Below are 19894 nucleotides of genomic sequence, written 5' to 3' on the forward strand. Positions count from 1 at the left end.
ACCAAACTGACAGCATTTATATTTTGTTTCGGTAACGAGATATTGTTGACAACCTCTCGCCTTCTCAGACTCACATTTCTCTCTTCCCCTGTTACTAACATACCTGCATTTCCTTTTTTAAAATGACAAAATAAAGAAATAATGGCAAATTTTGACAACATGGTTCTCCATTATTCTCCATGCTTAACACACAGCAATCCTTCCCTAATAACTGCACTAGGCCAAAAATAAAGTAAAATATCCATTCCAGTGTTTCCCCAATATTAATTCTGCAGAGTACCATTGTGAGTTGTAGCGGGGATGAGTCCATGAATGGGGCTAGTGTCTGTGGTTAGTTCAAAGTTTGTTGTAACAGCAGAATAGTCGAGTGTCTCTTATCAAAACTACTAATGTCAGCTAAACAGGTGAAGCAAAAATAACCTTGTCATGACCGGTTACAAACAGGCTCAGTAGTGAAGGACATGCTAATGTGCTGAAGGGTTCAGTGTCTTTGTGTTTTTAGCTGAGCTAGACCGCTGAATATGTTGTTAAAACAGATCCAGGATGCCGTTTTGCCCATTCTGTTCTCCGTGAAGTTTGTTGGAAGTGATGCAATGTATCGTTAACTTTGGTGCAGAGTGAGCCCTGCGCTGGACTCAGTTTAAAAATAGCCTTTTACATGCTACATTGCTTGTCTGACACCAGTAACTTAGAAGACAATTTGGCTTTCTGTCCTCTGATTAACTTGGCGTGCAGTTAACACACCAGTCATACTTTTGGGTTGACGAAAACTCAACTGCTGGCATTTCCTCCTGGTGTTCTTCACGACTGTTTTGGAAGATGGAAATAATGGGAGTAACAGGAGTACCAGCTGTAAAAGTGAGACATTTTCTTTTTAAATAATTGCTGTGCTATGGATCTTATTTATGTCGATATAAAGAGAGGTTCATGTGAAGTTAAAAACGTAGCCTAACTGGTTATTATCTGGAAAAGTAACTTATAAATATCTACAGTAACTTTAAAGTGTTGAATTTGACAATGGAATTTGGTGGAGCGGTAGGTGGTAGAAGGAGTGTTCGAGTGTGCCAAAGCAGTCAACTGAAGGGAAACTGCAGCAACCACATTTTATGACCTGAAAAATGATAACCCTACCTATAGATTAGTCCATGGATTCAAACAACCAGTGATGAAAGAAGTACCCAGATCTCTCATTTAAGTAAAAGCTACAATACCACAGTGTAAAAATACAAGTAAAAGTCCTGCATTACATCTTACTTGTGTAAAGGCACAAAAGCAATAGCATCAAAAAATACTTAAAGTGCCAAATGTATTTTATTAATTCATTTTACTGTCTTTTTTTTGCAGGGCTGGCGCACACTTAGTAGAAGAAAAACAACCACTGAACAGCAACTGCACTGCACCTTACGATTATTTTCATTATCGACTTATCTGGTGATTATTTTCACGATTAATCAGTTAATTGTTTAGTCTATAAAATATCAAAAAATTTCGATAAATACTCATCACAATTTCCCTGGACCCAAAGTGACATCTCCAATTTGCTTCTTTTGTCCAACCAACAGTCCAAAGACTCCTTGAACAATCGACCAATCATTACAGCTCTTCACCACAATACAGCAGAAGTACTCATAATGCAGAATGGCCCATTTCAGAATAACATATATAATATAACTTGATTATAATTATTGATGCATTAATGTTTCATCTCTTTTAAGTTGTAGCTGGTAAAGGTGGAGCCAATTTTAACTATTTTATAGACTTCTGGGTAATTTAACCTACAGTAATACATCATATTTATTAGCTGACAGAACTTTGTATTAATAATTTAAAAAATCTGTGAAGTAACTAGTCGAAATTTTGTGAGATAAATGTAGTAGAGTAAAAAGCATAGTATTGGTTCCAAAAAGTAATGTAATAGAAGTACAAACGTAATAGAAGTACAAAAGTCCATTCTCATTGAGGGTGAATATCTGGGCGGATTACTCTTGTGGAAAAATATAAAAGTTTATCTCATGGGTTCTTATGGAAGTTTGCACATCGGGGCGGAACTTTCATGCGGTGAAAAAAGTTTCCACCCAGACTTTGACCCCCTGCGGAATTCACCGGTGGAATTACACAGCTGAGCCAATGAAACTGTTTGCTTATAGTGACGTCGCGCAGACCCGGAGGAGTCCAAAATCCAGTCAGGCAGGACAGTATGGGAGAAAGGCTGATAAACACAGCACCCCGTCCTTTTTGATAAAAGACGGGATGATTTTATGAACAATGGATTAAAAGGAAAACGTCTGGCAGTTCACTGTCCAGCTTGGTGGCTGCGGTGAGAGTGGTAAGTGCTAAATAAAGTTGATGTTGACGCTTGTTAAACATTAGCTTGCTAGCTCACTGCTGCTGCTGCTGCTGCTACTCTCGTCCATGTTCACCCACACTCGTTCACGCAGCGCGGACTAACAATGCGAAATTCTGCACCGCATCCATACCGCGTCTGTGTGTATGGTTTAAACGTGGAAAAGCGCTGCACGAATATTCCGCAAATCCAGCCAGTGAGAATGAATCTTAAAGCAGCAAAAATGAAAAAAGCCAAGTAAAGTAGGTAATCAGTTACATAATTTCCACGACTGCAAACAGCTAATATAATTTTGTGGTTTAGCAAAGGTGTGTACATTGCTATAGCTGCAGAAAAGAGTCCTGTATGAACTGTGATGACCAGTATTTGCTAGTGACCAACTGTTTGCATCGTACTCAGGATTTTCATGTTAAAGTGGCATAAAATTAACATGAAACAGCTGATGTTACCCTCACATAAAGCTAGTCTCAAACTTACCAGTAAACCCTTACATTTTAAACCCTAACCTGAACATAGTTTAGGGTGAATGCTTTTGAAATGAAGATTGACTGACAAAAGACTGGTGAATAAAAGTACAACACACACTAAAGCGCTTTATCCTGGCCTTCCCGTGACCCCTCCAGCTCCTTCCCCTCCCGATCCCAAGTGAGTCCTTGATGATTGACAGAGTCTGGATACACAAGGTGTCAGCTACTAGACCTAAAATTCATAGCTTCCAACACTAACAACTGGCTCGGTGATGCATCTTCTTTGTCATTTCAATTATAGATCCTCGTCTGATGGAGAACGGCGCTGTAAATTATGTGCGTTCACTACGCAGTCTCACATTCCCCCTTTTGTCTTTTTTTTCCCTCCCTCCTCCTCTAATTCTGCAGCTTTAACAGCCTCCTCTTCTCATTCACTTCCTCATTCATTCTGGCGACTGGACAGACAAAAGCCATTTATAATTATCTGTCGAGAACAGCACTGGGCTGGTGGAGAGAGACCGGGATAAACACACACACACCCTTTAACCCTGTCTTAGCCAATTTCACCTTTAACCCTTTCAGATGATACTGAGTCGCATGGACATTATTTCCACCCATGGTCACGTAAGATAGCTAATCTGCATTCATTTAGTGCTCATCATGTCAGGCCGAAAGAAGCAGGAAACTATAAAGCGATTCACTGGTCATTTTTCACTTGGTTAAATGGACCTTTACCATCTCCATCCCTCCCCCACCTCTCAAGGGCCAGTTCAAAATTAATTTTCCTGTCTGCCCTTATAGAACAGTTGAGCTGATGAAGGGTATTTTTCTGCCTGCAAAATAAACTCGAGGTCAGCGGCTCAAAATGATGTCTGACAACAGAGCTATTTATTGAAAGCCTACAGAAATGCCCACTTCCAACCTGCAATATATCAAATATTTTACAGTGTTGTCGCTTAACATCATTTTTTTTGTTTTATCACTGACTTAACCACTATGTTAAAAAGAAGGGGTTAATTATCTATTATCATTTATGAATTTAATTGTCATTTCTCTTTTTTAGATTTCTAATTTAATTTATGAATTATTTTTGTTTGTTTTTAACTGCATCTGGAAAAGCTGAATGTGGGACCTTGAGGTTGGGTAGGGGCCAAAAATGTAAAGGAAAAAACAAACAAACAAACAAACAAAAAAAAAACAAAACTCAAAACTGTTGCATGGATAAACATGTCTATCACATGATTAGTCAACCTGACTATTTTTCAAACAAAAAAAAAAAAAAGAAAAAAAATTTTAACCTTAAAATACAGTCTTTGGATTTTAAATTTGAGTCCTTACGTTACTTTCTGTTCTGTCACTTGGTTGCAAATGTGAAATGCAAACTTTGCACATTTCACATTTGCAACCAAGTGCCAATTAGAACTAAACACAAAGCACATTAAGGCTGACGTAACTAATTTCCAATGTATTTGATTAAACAAATTGTTGGATGAATTGAAATTCTGATTTGCTCCTGACAGTAGAACAAATGTCAAGAGATCACGAAAGTCAGTAAGATTCATCCTCTGGGGAACATCAACGTTGGTACCTTGCTAACTTGTAGATGTGAAGGTATTTTACTAGATGAGTGAAAATGTTGACCTGCTTTTGGCGATGCAACATATGCTTATGCTATGCTTTTTAATTTGAAAGACCTAAGACCAATAACACCACTGAACACTGAAGTTATGTCCTCTGTATTTTTTTCTGGGAGTTGGGGACCTGTTTCTAACAATAAAAAAAAAAAAATAGAAAAAAAAACCCAATAAGAATTTTAAATGTGAAGGAAGCTTTGAAGCAGCATGTTGGGAAAAAAATGGAATTTGTCATTTTAGAGGCTTTTTTTTGTTGATATCTGGATTGAATATCGGAAAATGCAACCTATACCTGAGGCGATCCTTTCCCTTTAAATCTATTGCTACGCGGGCTACGTCATAGGTCATGGAGCGAAGGAGAGAATCTGCTGTGTGGAGGTATTTCACACTATTTCAACTGCTGTTGCATAATTGTTTATTTTTTGTTAAAAATAAATAGTTCATCATTGCATTAATCTGTTTCATCTTGTTTCATTTTATCTTAGAAAGAACTGTGTAGTCATCAATGCCTGATGCCTCTAGTCTTTTCTGTTCTACATGTAAAGGTATATAGCTTTTTAGGTCAACCATGGTATCGGGTTGGTATTGGGTATTGGCTGATACTCAAAGCCACAGCATCGGGATCGGTATCAAAACTGAAAAAGCTGGATCGGTGCATCTTCTTTGTGCATTGGTCAAATTTAGATAGATACTGTAGACAACAGTATCTCTAAAATCATGAAAATCCTGTTCAAAAACTCAGTATAAGTCCGAGAATAAGTTATAGTCTCTCTCTGCAGTCCCCTGTGTGTGTGTGTTCAAGAGTTGGTATCTCCAAATGTGAGCGCTCTGCAACCTTTCTCTCCAATAACTATAACCTATGGTTGGAAGCAGGGGGCTGATGGAGTAGCTCTTTGGAAGCTGGATCCAATGACCCATGGCTACAAAATAAAATGGAAACCGTGGGCCATGAAGCAATGGAGTAAAGGGAGAAAAGAATGGAAATGTCAAGTTTTATATGGCTTTTTATGTTCAAACTGCAGTGGAAAATTTTCTTCATTGTAAAACCAAGTCAAGTGTAATACCGTAGAGTCTGCTGTCACCTTATACACTGTATTTCATTTAAATATTAACATGTGAATGGCTCTGCATGAGCTCCTCCATAATGGTGCTTTTAAATCAAAATAAGGGCAGTTGTGTGTGCCTTTTTCAACTCTTGGTAGTGTCAAACATTGAATTATAGGTAAATAATGCAGCTGATGTTTGTGTCTGATCAAATACAATTTGGGCGAGTTAATGTAAAAGTATGTTATTTCATTTTATTCAGATGAGCTATGTGGTGATTTAAGACTGGGAACAATAAAATTCAGCATGACGCCCAAGTTATTTGTAGAAAATTGCTAAATTCTAAGGTATATTACACCAGTATCACTGAAAAATACCATTATCACACTACAGAAACAAATACCAGCCAACCCTCATGTTACATTATGCCATAGAGAAGATATGCCCCATATCGCAAGGCTTAATGGGATGTACGAATGTTGTGTCGACTGTGATATAATAAAATGCGCGAGTGTTTATTTCCGAGATGTGTGCTCTACGGAATTGCTATGATCTTAGACTGGTGCAGTGTTTAATCAGATTAGCCTGCACTGCTGGCCAGAAACAGACAGATAAACACACACACCCATACACACACATACACGCAGACATAACCAGGTTTCTGTGTATGATGGATGTGGCAGATAGGATCGCCATTAATCTCATTCATACAGTCTTCTATCAGCAGAGCCCCAGAGGCAGCTGACGCAGTGATCTGAATGGACCAGGCCACAGGCTCCAGCATCTATAATGTCAGCATAAACTCACACTCCTGGAGAGCATTATATACAGTACAGGCCAAAAGTTTGGACACACCTTCTCATTCAATACGTTTTCTTTATTTTCATGACTATTTACATTGTAGATTCTCACTGAAGGCATCAAAACTATGAATGAACACATGTGGAGTTATGTACTTAACAAAAAAAGGTGAAATAACTGAAAACATGTTTTATATTCTAGTTTCTTCAAAATAGCCACCCTTTGCTCTGATTACTACTTTGCACACTCTTGGCATTCTCTCCATGAGCTTCAAGAGGTAGTCACCTGAAATGGTTTCCACTTCACAGGTGTGCCTTATCAGGGTTAATTAGTGGAATTTCTTGCTTTATCAATGGGGTTGGGACCATCAGTTGTGTTGTGCAGAAGTCAGGTTAATACACAGCCGACAGCCCTATTGGACAACTGTTAAAATTCATATTATGGCAAGAACCAATCAGCTAACTAAAGAAAAACGAGTGGCCATCATTACTTTAAGAAATGAAGGTCAGTCAGTCTGGAAAATTGCAAAAACTTTAAATGTGTCCCCAAGTGGAGTCGCAAAAACCATCAAGCGCTACAACGAAACTGGCACACATGAGGACCGACCCAGGAAAGGAAGACCAAGAGTCACCTCTGCTTCTGAGGATAAGTTCATCCGAGTCACCAGCCTCAGAAATCGCAAGTTAACAGCAGCTCAGATCAGAGACCAGATGAATGCCACACAGAGTTCTAGCAGCAGACCCATCTCTAGAACAACTGTTAAGAGGAGACTGCGCGAATCAGGCCTTCATGGTCAAATAGCTGCTAGGAAACCACTGCTAAGGAGAGGCAACAAGCAGAAGAGATTTGTTTGGGCCAAGAAACACAAGGAATGGACATTAGACCAGTGGAAATCTGTGCTTTGGTCTGATGAGTCCAAATTTGAGATCTTTGGTTCCAACCGCCGTGTCTTTGTGAGACGCAGAAAAGGTGAACGGATGGATTCCACATGCCTGGTTCCCACTGTGAAGCATGGAGGAGGAGGTGTGATGGTGTGGGGGTGTTTTGCTGGTGACACTGTTGGGGATTTATTCAAAATTGAAGGCACACTGAACCAGCATGGCTACCACAGCATCCTGCAGCGACATGCCATCCCATCCGGTTTGCCTTTAGTTGGACCATCATTTATTTTTCAACAGGACAATGACCCCAAACACACCTCCAGGCTGTGTAAGGGCTATTTGACCAAGAAGGAGAGTGATGGAGTGCTGCGGCAGATGACCTGGCCTCCACAGTCACCGGACCTGAACCCAATCGAGATGGTTTGGGGTGAGCTGGACCGCAGAGTGAAGGCAAAGGGGCCAACAAGTGCTAAACACCTCTGGGAACTCCTTCAAGACTGTTGGAAAACCATTTCAGGTGACTACCTCTTGAAGCTCATGGAGAGAATGCCAAGAGTGTGCAAAGCAGTAATCAGAGCAAAGGGTGGCTATTTTGAAGAAACTAGAATATAAAACATGTTTTCAGTTATTTCACCTTTTTTTGTTAAGTACATAACTCCACATGTGTTCATTCATAGTTTTGATGCCTTCAGTGAGAATCTACAATGTAAATAGTCATGAAAATAAAGAAAACGCATTGAATGAGAAGGTGTGTCCAAACTTTTGGCCTGTACTGTATGTGTGCATGTGTGTGTGTTTAAGTGTGTCAGTTAACTGTTAAAGCTGCATTAAATGGTTTAATAGACCCCCGAGCACTAAATATGCACCGACACACAGGGAGACGGGGAGTCTTTATGGATACTGTCTTTTTATTTTACACGAGATCTGCTCCAGGTAATGATGCCCATGGCTGATATGATGGATATGCTGCTGTGTGACTGATAACATACTTACTGTTAAGTTATACAGGTTGTGTGTGAAAGGCTGTAGCCACAAATCATTCTGAGACTAGAACGAAACCAAATAAGCTATTAGTAAACTGAAATGAATCAGCAACAGTTTTGATAATCAATTAATCGTTTAAGTGATTTTTTTCCATCAATAATGCAAAATATTTGTTGGTTCCAGCTTCTCTGTTATCAGAATTTGCCATTTTACCTGTTTTATATCAGCAACTACGTTTACATGTACACTAATATTCCCCTATTATACCAAATATGACAATATTCGTTAAATTGATTCGGATCATGTGAACAGCATATTCTGTTTGTTTATTCCATAGTAGGCCTTATTCTGAACGTAGCAATGTGGGATATGCTGCACTATTCAGGTTTTTATAGTGTTCTTTGGACATGAATACAGAATTCAGATTATGCGTCTCATTCGTATGGATGCGCTGTACACAAACCAACTCGCCAACAGTTTGCAAGGCTGGTGTAGAAATGCATGTCCAAAAGAGATGCCAACATTTCTGGTCAGAAGGAACAACAAACCTACTTAAAACATTATGAAAGACTTGTGCTGTGTCTCAAATCGCGTATTTCCATTAGTACACTTCCATGTAGTATACTACGTGCACTATATTCACTGGCGTAGTGCGCAAATTTCGACAGGGTAGTGTTGTCTCAAAACAAACACGTCCTGTTGTGCACTTACCAGAAATGACGACCGCAGCTGTTAGCGAACTAGCATTAGCATTCGCGTTATCGTTCGCAGTACCAAATCATTACAGACTGCTAAATTAACCCAATAAACATACTGCATACTTATATCCAACAACAGTATAGTGGTGCTTAGTGCAAAAAAACACATGTATTTGTACAATGCAGTAACATTCACTGTCGCACAGTCTTCGGCTGCTATTTCCTGTTTGAAAAGTGGTCCCTCCCCTTCTGCTACGTACCCAAGATGGAGACCATTGAGGGCGAGAAGTGTCCATAGTTCCACACTCAACTGTTTGACCGTTTTGAGTGCACCATCCGAGTACTCATAGTGCACTGCATTTTTGCATACTTCTCAGTGTGAACGCACTTATGCACTCAAAATATTAAGTGTAAGTACAGAAATACGCGATTTGAGACAGCATTGGATATTGACAGCTTTTTGGATACGTGCAAATATCACAAGGCAGAGCTTTTCAAGAGGGTTTTTAAAAGGAATCAAAGGGGGAGGCTGTGCTTGCATGTTTCAACAAGTCTGCCAAAAGGCGCACTGAGCAGCTGGGGGTTCAGTGCCTTGCTCAAGGGCACCTCAGCAGTGCCCAGGAGGTGAACTGGCACCTCTCCAGTTACCAGTCCACGCTCCATATTTGGTCCAAATGGGGACTTGAGCCGACGACCCCCCAGTTTCCAACCCAAGTCCCTATAGACTGAGCTACTGCCACCCCAAGGGCATGTTAATCACAGTTTGCACAGCTGCATTTTAACAGGAATATTAGTGGAATATTCATTTTCATTAGCCATGTATACAACTATTTTCCTTTTTTGGAGCAAGGGCAAAAACTATTTTGTGCATTATGGTTTTGACAGTATGAGATTTTCACTGTACAATAAGCGTCCTCAGAAACTACCACGGTTTTACAGTATCACGGTATACGGTTTTACACAATTATTATCGTTAGTATTATCATCAGTAACTGACTTTTAAAGGAATGAAAACAGAAGGATTTTTGATTTAAGACCTACTTTGTTATAACTGAAACTTTTTTTTTTTTTTTTTAAATAGAAGTATGTGTAAAAAGTCTGACTGGCAGTTGAGAAGGTAAGGAGATGCTCGGTATGGCTGCATTTTTTTCCAATACCGTAGATAAGCAAATGTATATGGTATGATAACTGTCAATTTTCATATCACGATACACCTTAAAACTGGTATACTGCGCGACCCTATTGTGCATGCAAACGTGGTCAGTGTAAACTGAATAATTCCTGGGCTTTAAAGTAGTTGTAATGGCCATTTCTCACCATTTTCAGACATTTTATAGAACAAACGATGAATCGATTATTTGAGAAAGAAGTCTGCAGATTAATTCTTAGTTGCGCTGTTTAATAGGACGCTTTTTTTTGGACAATGGGATGTGATAATCTGTGTGAATACACTTCTTTCGACCACTCGCTGGTTAAATTTGTGAAAACTGGACTATGGATATCACATGTTTGATAACTGTTTCGTGGCAACTCCAAATGTCTGAGTAAACACATAGACCCTCATTACACTGAATCACTCGCAGGGATGGCATGATGCTTCAGTGTCACTATGGCGCCTGCTAAAAGCACCTATTCTCAACCTTCATTCATGCCTTCTAGCGGGCAGAATATGGATGGAAGCTCTGGGTGATTCTTTTAAGGCGGGATAAGACGATGTGTCTCTGAGCTGATATCTGTCCTTACAGTATTTGTTTGCTCACGTTTTTTTGAATCATACTTGATTTGTCATTTTTCATTAAGGTGCATGAAAAATCAGAGTAAGGGAGTTGTGTAACACACTGCAGCAAAGCTAATGTCAAAATCAGCAGCTGGGTGGGGTCTAGCAAGATGTGAACAAACCCACAGTCCAGCTATTCATTTTTACAATGCTGCCATGATCCAAAAACCACCACTAAGGCACTGCTTTACTGCAGTCCTGTGTCCTCACAGGCTGCAGCAGGAGTCAGGTATCCAACATGCTGACTTCAGGCTTTAGAAAAGCAACACTGCCCTCTACTGAACACAGGACACACTTCATTTTCTGAATGTGGTCAAGTCAGGGCTGTGAACTGGTCAGGAACTCTATGAGTCATTTTTAGAGTTACAGAAAACCATGATACCCCAATTGACAATACTTGTAATTGAATGGTTGTAGATATTTACAGTCTTACCAGAGTTAGCCGTCATCTTGTTGGAGTGTAGAGCATCAGGGTGGGGCAGGCTGTAAATGGTGACCACACCAGAAGAGGCAGCAACTGCAAGAAGACCCAGTCTGGGCAGGAACGGAGCCTTTGGTGGCAGGAGATTTCAAATGTTTTAATATTGTCACAAAGTATAGGCTCTTAGGCAACTCCAGACCAAAGATGTGATTTCAAAAACCCATGCTAGTGGAACATCTTACCTTTCTGCCACAGCTGGGAAGCTCCCAGCCTCCTGCAGGACACCACTTTACATGCCAGATGAAGCCTTTGTCCTGGGCCAAGCCATAGGCCAAGGCTGGCTGGGAGTCTGGTCTGCAGAGACAGAGGAGGGATTAAAAATACAGAATAAGATGTATCATACACAGCAAATGAGGGGGGGGGGACAATATGTTGCAGAGGTACAACACAGATAAAGCTTAATATAGAAAACATTGGTGGGCTGACTAAGCATTTGATTCAAAAATAGCTCTGGAAACATTAAAATAAACTCGACAGTGACGTAGCCAACTCAACACAAATACATCAATCAACTGCACAGTAAAACACTTAAAGGTAAATAAGCTTTATCTATCAGTCCTCAAATAACCCCAGTGCCCACACTTGAGCTGTACCTGCAGTTGTACTCCAGCGTGCCCAAGTTCCACAGCTGAACGAGTCCAGGTCCGCTGTACGTCTTGTTGACATAGTGCTGGTCGTCCATCCCTCGATGGCAGGCCAGAGCTAAGTACTGTGATGCCGGAGCACCGTCAGGTGTAGGACACCACTCCATGGCCCAGACCGGTCCACCTGTATACAGCATCATGTCCCAGCGATCCGGGTGAGAGGGCACTGCTGTGAACCTGGTCAGTTAAATCAACATAGAGGTGTTATAAACACAAAACCATAGTTGAACTTTATTTTAGACCCTCCAAAAGAAACCAATAAAAACAAACTCCCTTTATGGAGTATTTAAGTGCAAAACAAAAACTTCCTGAGGCGTATACAGCCAGAGTCACACAATAATCGAATTAATAGTTGAAAGATATCATTTCAAATGTTAAATTACAACTGCTTTTTACTTTATGCTTAAAAGTTAGGTCGAAGCTCAGTCTAACCTGCTGAGTCTTTGCAGAGGTGTCTGCTCCTTGCTGAGGCCTTCTCTGGACACTTTGAAAGCAGCCGACTGAAGCTCCTGAGGCAGGTATTTCTCCACATCACTGAACAACACATAAAACAAATCTTTGATAACTAACTTGTGTAAGAATTCCTACCACATCCATCACCATACAGTAGATGCTCCACAACGGCTGACGGGGTTGTTACATTCCAAAGACTGACAATGGGTGACAAGTCGTTTGTCTCAGAATAAAACAGCACACAAACTAACCACATCTGTTAACAAACAAAGATTATCAGCCGTGAAACATAATCAGCCGTTGAAGATACTGTTTTTTTAAAGATTATTTTTATTGGCTTTTTGCCTTTATTGATAGGACAGAGGGTGAAATGGGGAGACAGAGAGAGAGTGGGGACTGACATGCAGCAAAGGGCCGCGAGCCAGATTCGAACCCGCGGCCGCTGCGGCGAGGCAGTGCCTCTATACATGGGGTGCCGGCACTATCCACTATGCTACAGACGCCCCCCTGTTGAAGATACTGTTGCCCAAGAGCTGAGAACGTCCAACATGGCTTCCTGAGGTTAGATGTTTCATTTCCTAAAAATATACAAAAACTATAATCTTGAATTTGAAGAAATTCCCTGAAGCTGTTCTTGAGATATTGCATTCACCAGAATGAGATGGATGCAAGGTTACAGCGACTTTGACCTTTGACCCATGACCACCAAAATCTTATGAGTTCATCCTCAAGACCAAGTCAAACTTTGTGCCAAATTTGAAGAAATTCCTCCAAGAACACACAATATTGTATTCACGAGAATGACACGGACAAGGTCACAGTGACCTTGACATTTGATCTAGAACCACCAAAAAGTACTCAGTTCATCCAAGCGGAGATTTTTGCCAAATATGAAGAAATTCCCTTGAGGTGTTCTAGAAATATCTTGTTCACAAGGATGGGAGGGAGTCTTACATACGTACAGACACACAACCTGAAAATATAATACTTCCAGCCGCAGCTATCGTCGGCGTAGTGGCATAAAAAAGCAGTCAAAATGATGTTAGCTCAGCTCCTGTAGTAATTGAGTAATTAAAAGTAACTCTGGAGATATTACCTGCAGTAAATAAATATTAAAGTGTGAAGCCTCTGTGCTGCTTTCAGTATACTGTTATATTACAACAAATTTCTTGATGAATTCAAAAATTAAAGGACTTTCTTTCCAACATTCTTTCATTGAACAAACTGAACAATGAACTGAACACAAAAGGCCCCATTAAATAAAATAATAATAGCTATTTTTTCAAGCGCAGTTTTCCACTGAGTTTTCTACCTCTAACTAAAAAATATATTTTGAATATTTTAAAAGCTCCCTTTCCTGTAGAAAACTAGATTATCCTGTTGATTACAAACAAAGTATAAAGGTGAACTACCTTTGTGGTACGAGGTGCCAGTCATTGGTGCAGGGGACCCACTCTGGGAACACCCAGCTGCTGTGGTGCTCCTCCCGGCTGGAAAACATACACACATCATAATACGTCACAAACAAATATCAGGGTACTGCTCTCTAAATGGTATGATTTTTAATGTTGCTTTAGGGTTTGTTTTACGTAGTTTTGCACTTCGGTGAAATCACGTCATGATAGAGTTGGTTTTTCTACATAATGTATGTGGTAAGAAACGTGTAAAAAATGTTGGTTGGCCTGTGGTTCTTTAATAATATCCGGTAAAACAACCACAACCAGTCTGCAGCGGTAGCTTCTTACAATTTCTTGGTCGTGTCAGTGGCGTCCCAAACTACTTTCATGATGTTGGTAGTGAGCCCGTTGGGGGTTTTCACATTCGGGCCTGTCTGCAGGACAAAAGGACATTGGATGAGTTTAATGCTCCTCATTTGATGCAGTTTTTAATGTTTACTTTTCAGCTCAGCAGAGATCAAAAGTTTGCCTGAAACTATGCTAACATTTTTTTAAACCAACTGTCTCTTGAGTCTCTGTATCACAATATTTAAAGTAGGCAGCAAAATGTGATCATAACCGATAAGAATTAAGTTTACTTACATGGTTCTTGTTGAAGTAGAAAGTTGGTGGACTTCTTCGACCAGTCCCCAAGTCTGAGTCGGAGTCCTCTGCTTCTTCTTCATCTTCCATCTCCTCAACCTCCTCATCTTCTTCAACATCTGGAACAAAGTCCTCATCTTCTGCGGCGTCACTGTCAGAGTAAGAGCGTTTCCTCTTCTTGCCTTTACGCCCTGTAGGAATGTAAAGAAAAGTAATTCATGCCTGGAAGCTCAGTGCTGAGCCAGAGCCAGGAGCTGATTAGTTTAGCTTAGCGTAAAAATGGGAGCAGTTAACCTTGCTAACTGGACTTTTTACATAACATACATGTACAGTCTTCCACTATATTGAGGAACAGAAGGGTCAGAATGCGCTGCGGGGGTCACTGCCCTGGGTAACCGTCTAGTAATTGAGTGCTGCAGGAAGGAGTCCTAAAACCCAAAAATGAGTTAGCATTTTAGCACTCCTTTTTTTTCTTCTTTTACCTTTGCTTCCTTTGAGACTTTTCCGCTCTGTGACTGAGTCCTGGTCTGTAGGGGTGACATCACTGTTTGCCCTTGCCTGGGAGCCTGGCTCATCACCTGGATGAGCGAACACTTCTTTTGCCAAAGACTGGAGGTACTTCAAAGCCCTAGGGAAAAAACATTTTTAATAAAGAGTGACTACATTGCTGTTTGAATGCATGGAGAACACTTGCAGATGCACTTGAAGATGTCACCAAAGTTCTTCTGACCTGTATCTCTACCTATAAATTACTTTTTGAGTATATAGACGTGTATGTACACCTTATTTACACCATCTTCTTGTAGAAATGTGATGACTGACTACATGTAACTTACGCTTTAGCAGCACCTCTCCTGCGGCGCCCACTTGGTGTGGTCTCCTCGGGTTCTGTCGGTTCCCCTTGTGCCTCCTCACGTGGTGGTTCTGGAGCTGGTTCCTGTACAGGCTTCCTCCTCACATACTTTCTCTTTGGCTTTGGCGTCCCATTTTCCTGCTGCGCAGTAACTACAACTCCACCCTCCCCAGTTGGGAGGTCCCCATCAGTTGTGGGAGTTTTTTTGGCAGGACCTTTTTTGGCGGGAGTCTTTTTCCTTGGGGTTTTCTTGGCTCTCACTGCCTTTTTAGGTGTTTCCTCTGAAGTTTTTCCATCAGGCTCTTGAGGTGTTTTGTCACCTGCTTTTTCTTCTTCCCCATCCTCACTCTGTTGTGTGGCAGTCTTAGCCTTTCTACTCTTGGCTGGAGACCTTTTAGAAGCTGCTGCTCTTCCTTCTCCTGAGCTCTTTCTACGTGGTTTTTGCTGGGAACTTTGGACATCAAACACGCTTTCAGTTTCATAATCTAAATATTTTGGATTTTTCTTCCGTTGACGTCCTCTGGAGCTGGGTGTTAAATCGCAACACTGCTCTGCTGGCTTCTCTGGCCCTGTGAGGAGGGTGATGTTATTACTCCACAGGTATACAGCACACAGAACAGAAATCAATTCAATCATCTTGAGACTAACGATGTCCTATTGTTGCAGGGATGACAAGAGAATGTGTTTGAAATTAAATTCCCCAGGATGCCTCCCGGACAAAAGATATGTTTGCAAATATATCTAACTTTCACTAAGCAAATGACAAACTGAATCGAGCGCATCTTCTCATGCTGTTATTCTAGGCACTATCACTGGCTTGCTACTTAGTGTGTGACCAATGAAAAAATGATGAAGATTCTGAAATGTTCCCAAGGTACCGGCCCATCTTCTTCCCAGATAATGCTAGAATATAACCAACAACTCTTTTCTGACATCAGCAAGAGGAAAGCTAGATGGCTGAAAGCAGTGAGCAGTCGGTGAGTAGCAGAGTCCATCTAACAAAGCTAACAGAGGTAAACACAACAGGACTCAGAGTTTCTGTTCAGAGGTACATGAAGCATTAAAAAGTGAACTGCAGTTTAATGTGACGACACAAGTTTACAATATATATAAGTTTAAGTTTAGTTTATTTACTTTATTAATCCCCTTGAGGGGAAATTCAATGTTTTCACTCTTGCTTGTCCGAAAGACACACACATGCACAAACAGGACCTATACATGCACTAAGTGGAGAGATGTCAGAGTGAGGGGGCTGCCCTTGGTGAGGCGCCCTGAGCGATTGGGGGTAGGGATGCACCGAAATGAAAATTTGTGGCCGAAGCCGAAGCCAAAGCCGAATAATATTAAACGCTTGGTCGAGTACCGAATACCGTTGTTTAGTTTTTCATTAGTTTTTGCAGATGAACCCCCTCCAGATTAGTGTTGTCACGTTACCAAAATTGGATCCCACTGTACGATACCAATGAAAATATCATGGTTCTGAGTAGTATCACGATACCATAGCGAAAATGAGGCAGATGTGCCTTTTGTCATTTATAAAAAGATAAATCACTTTTCTATTATTATAGGCTACATCAATGATATTTCAATGGAATAAATTACTTATTGACTTATTCATACTTCAAAAACAGCATCAATGAGTGATTAACATAGGGGGGATCAAAATAAAATAAATAAATAAAATAAGAATCAACCAGCCACCCTCCTCCCCTGACAGTCCCTTCATAAGTAAAGAACAGTCCCTAAAGTGCGGTGAGGTTTGTGGGCCGTGAATGGCTCGTTTCTCCTCTGACACGTCACATACCTGTGTTTGGCTGGCTCGGCTGTTCAGGTACTTCTGGGTAGTCCACACGCCAAGAAGAGGATATTATGGGAGCCGACTTATCCGTCGCATGTAATGTAATGTAATGTAATGTATTCCTGTATTTGACAGGAATACATTACTGTCTGTGTCTGTGACCCCCGTTCAACCCACAATCGGTGGGATTCACCTTTCGTTTCTGCTGCTGGTTGAAATCTGTAGGCTGCTTGCACAGAGTGCTGAATGATTTAAGCCTATTTTGCTCGCTCAAAACTATTTTTAGTCGCAAATGGGAGTGCAGTGACGGGCGGATCGCCACACTGCCGACATTTTACTCCGCCCGTCACGGCACGCTGTTTGATTGCGTTATCAAAACACGCCACTATTATTCGGCCTTGCTTTTAACTTATTCCACCAAATACTGAATGTGTATTTTTTTGCAATATTCGGCTGAATATATTGGGTTACCGAATATTCAGTGCATCCCTAGTTGGGGGGTTCAGTGCCTTGCTCAGGGGCACCTCGGCAGTGCCCAGGAGGTGAACTGGCACCTCTCCAGCCACCAGTCCACGCTCCATATTTTGGTCTAGGATGGGGACTCGAACAGGCGACCCTCTGGTTCCCAACCCAGGTCCCTATGGACTGAGCTACTGCCGCCCCAATATATGTACAAAAATGCTTCAGCTGAGTACAATTTGGAGGTACTCTAAACTTTGAGTTTAGAGTTACAGACACTTCACATCAGTGTTTGGATTTTCTATCAGAGATGACAGTAACCAACCACATTTACTCCAGTTCTGCCCTGAACTACACTGCTAAAGTACTGGTACTTTGATAATAAAACATGTATGTAGCTTTTATTGATTATAAAGTGCTTTACATAAATTGAGTACTGGTATAAAACAGTAGGAAACAGCAGTTTATTTATCAATCCTGTTAATCCTGTATCTTTTATCTTTTTTTCTGTGGGGCTAGCAATAATACTATGTTGTAGTATTCTTGCAAATCTCTCCACCTGGGAGCCTTTTGACCAAATCATATGAATGAAACATATTAATTTTTTCTTAAATCCATTAATTCTTCACATCTGGATGGTTAAGGGACCGTGGGCAAAAAAAAAAGTCTGGAGCCCTGATTGAAAAGACACAAAGTATAGCTTTGTTGAAGGGACCAATATGCACAACTATGTCACCAAATATTACTTTTACAGGTTGCATCCTTACAAAAAGAAACCATACTTTGAAACACAGTAAAATATAATGTGGCAGGTGTCACTGGGAAATTGAAGTCAGTAAGCACAAAGGAGTACTTTGTGAAAATGACCAGATAATTTTTGCTCCCAAAAAAACAGTGCATGATATTAAATAATATTGTCAACATTCTAAAATATGTGCAAAATGAACACAACACTGCATTACATCTTCTGCTGTTTATTTTGCACTGCACTAGGACACATATGTGTTTACATAACTTACACTGCTATTGCAACAGTACCTTGACATTACTCTAGGGGTAAAAATAAGTAATTTGTGCACACTTCTGTCTTCTTTCCCCCATGACACCTTTATGATACAAAGTAAACAAATGCATTGATATGTTGTAGCCTGTCTGACCTTGTTCAGAGTCAATGGGATCCATAAGATCTGGGTTTCTTGTGCTGTGGTGGACCTATCAGATGCCTCCTCATGCATGGAGCAAGTTCCTCCTCACTCTGGCTATGCTGCTGCTCAGACAAGAAACAGAAGACACACATAGCATCCATTAACCTTTTTCATGAACTACACCACATTATCTGAGAACACAGTACAAACACCTGAAGGCTGTCTCATATAAGGGTACACAGTGACTGTGCACGTACAGTAATATTTCATCAGAAAACCTCAGTGCTACCTCCTTTGGTCTGGACTGACAGACTCAAAGTTGTCAGCCACAATTCAACAGCGTGTAAAGACAGCAGACATTACCATATTTATCTTTATTGTATTGTACACAGCCTGACAGCTTGCTTTTCAAATAATTTAAAATAAAACGTGGGGTGAAAGAGCAGGCACAGTAGCGATATCACCTCGATACCACGTTGTCTAAGGCTGACACACCAAACCTCGTTTAATACTGTGTCAGTTTTATGCTTTCTTCAGTTGTACCAAGTGTAAATGGTTTATATACACACAGAGACCTAATACACCAAATGGTTTTGAACCATTCATTAATTCGGCATATGTTAAAATTGCCATATACACCAAGTAAATAGTTATTTAAGTAATACACGTGTGTTACTCATTTGTTTTCCCGGTGACTTACATCGTCATCTAGTCACGCTATTGAGCTAACACCACAAAGCTAATGCTAACTGGCTAAAGTGGCTGGTGAGTGTAACGCTTCCTACACTGCCGTTAAGTAATTGAAACACTCTTAAAGTCGGTCGGTAACCGTCAGACGTTACGAGTACCACCATTACTACCGTTAAAAACTCACCCTGCAGAAGACAGAGGCTTCCTACTCGGTGGCGAAGGCTGAAAAGCCTCGTACCGAATCTGGGAAACTAGAGTCCGGCCACTCGGGATCGAGTCCCAAACTCTGCTACCAGGAACGACACGGTGGAAGATCACTAGAACCGTAGAAACATACCGGATTTATGGGGACTGCCCTTATTCTTTCTTGAATGGCAAAATATAAACATCACCCGCGTTGTTTCCACTGATTCCGGTAGCTGAAACTCACATTCTGCTTACATCCGACCGCCATGTTACAGTACCAGCATGGTGACCCACACCGCCCCCTACCAACAGAACATGGTACTGCACCTGTTTACCACTGTTGGAGTCGTGAGTTCAATCCTCACTATCAACCAGCTGGAGGTCATACAGTACATCAAACCAGCTGTGGATCCTTTACCTGGGCAAAAGTTCTCAAACAATAATGTAATAATACTCTGTCATAAACAAAATCATGCATTAAACATTCTTTTTAATAAAAGCATAATCATGAAAATA

General features: G+C 40.8%; 1 protein-coding gene across 2 annotated transcripts in view; it reads right to left on the reverse strand.

Moving 5' to 3' along the window:
- The window catches only part of gtf3c2 (general transcription factor IIIC, polypeptide 2, beta), a 39704-nt gene extending 20051 nt beyond the window's left edge, over positions 1 to 19653 (reverse strand). The window contains exons 1-11 of one of the 2 annotated variants that reach the window (XM_033649154.2): positions 19377 to 19653; positions 18515 to 18624; positions 15084 to 15669; positions 14730 to 14875; positions 14248 to 14438; positions 13954 to 14039; positions 13621 to 13698; positions 12188 to 12289; positions 11705 to 11932; positions 11294 to 11405; positions 11064 to 11181 (exon numbers count right to left, since the gene is read on the reverse strand). In XM_033649154.2, the coding sequence (XP_033505045.1) occupies positions 11064 to 11181; positions 11294 to 11405; positions 11705 to 11932; positions 12188 to 12289; positions 13621 to 13698; positions 13954 to 14039; positions 14248 to 14438; positions 14730 to 14875; positions 15084 to 15669; positions 18515 to 18539 (1672 nt within the window). In that variant the 5' untranslated portion in view covers positions 18540 to 18624; positions 19377 to 19653. The remainder of the gene's footprint in view (positions 1 to 11063; positions 11182 to 11293; positions 11406 to 11704; positions 11933 to 12187; positions 12290 to 13620; positions 13699 to 13953; positions 14040 to 14247; positions 14439 to 14729; positions 14876 to 15083; positions 15670 to 18514; positions 18625 to 19376) is intronic. The other variant, XM_078173992.1, reaches the window with a different exon arrangement.
- Between the last annotated feature and the right edge of the window lie 241 nt (positions 19654 to 19894).

The sequence above is a fragment of the Epinephelus lanceolatus genome, chromosome 13 (assembly GCF_041903045.1).
Source record: "Epinephelus lanceolatus isolate andai-2023 chromosome 13, ASM4190304v1, whole genome shotgun sequence".
Classification (NCBI taxonomy): Eukaryota; Metazoa; Chordata; class Actinopteri; order Perciformes; family Serranidae; genus Epinephelus; species Epinephelus lanceolatus.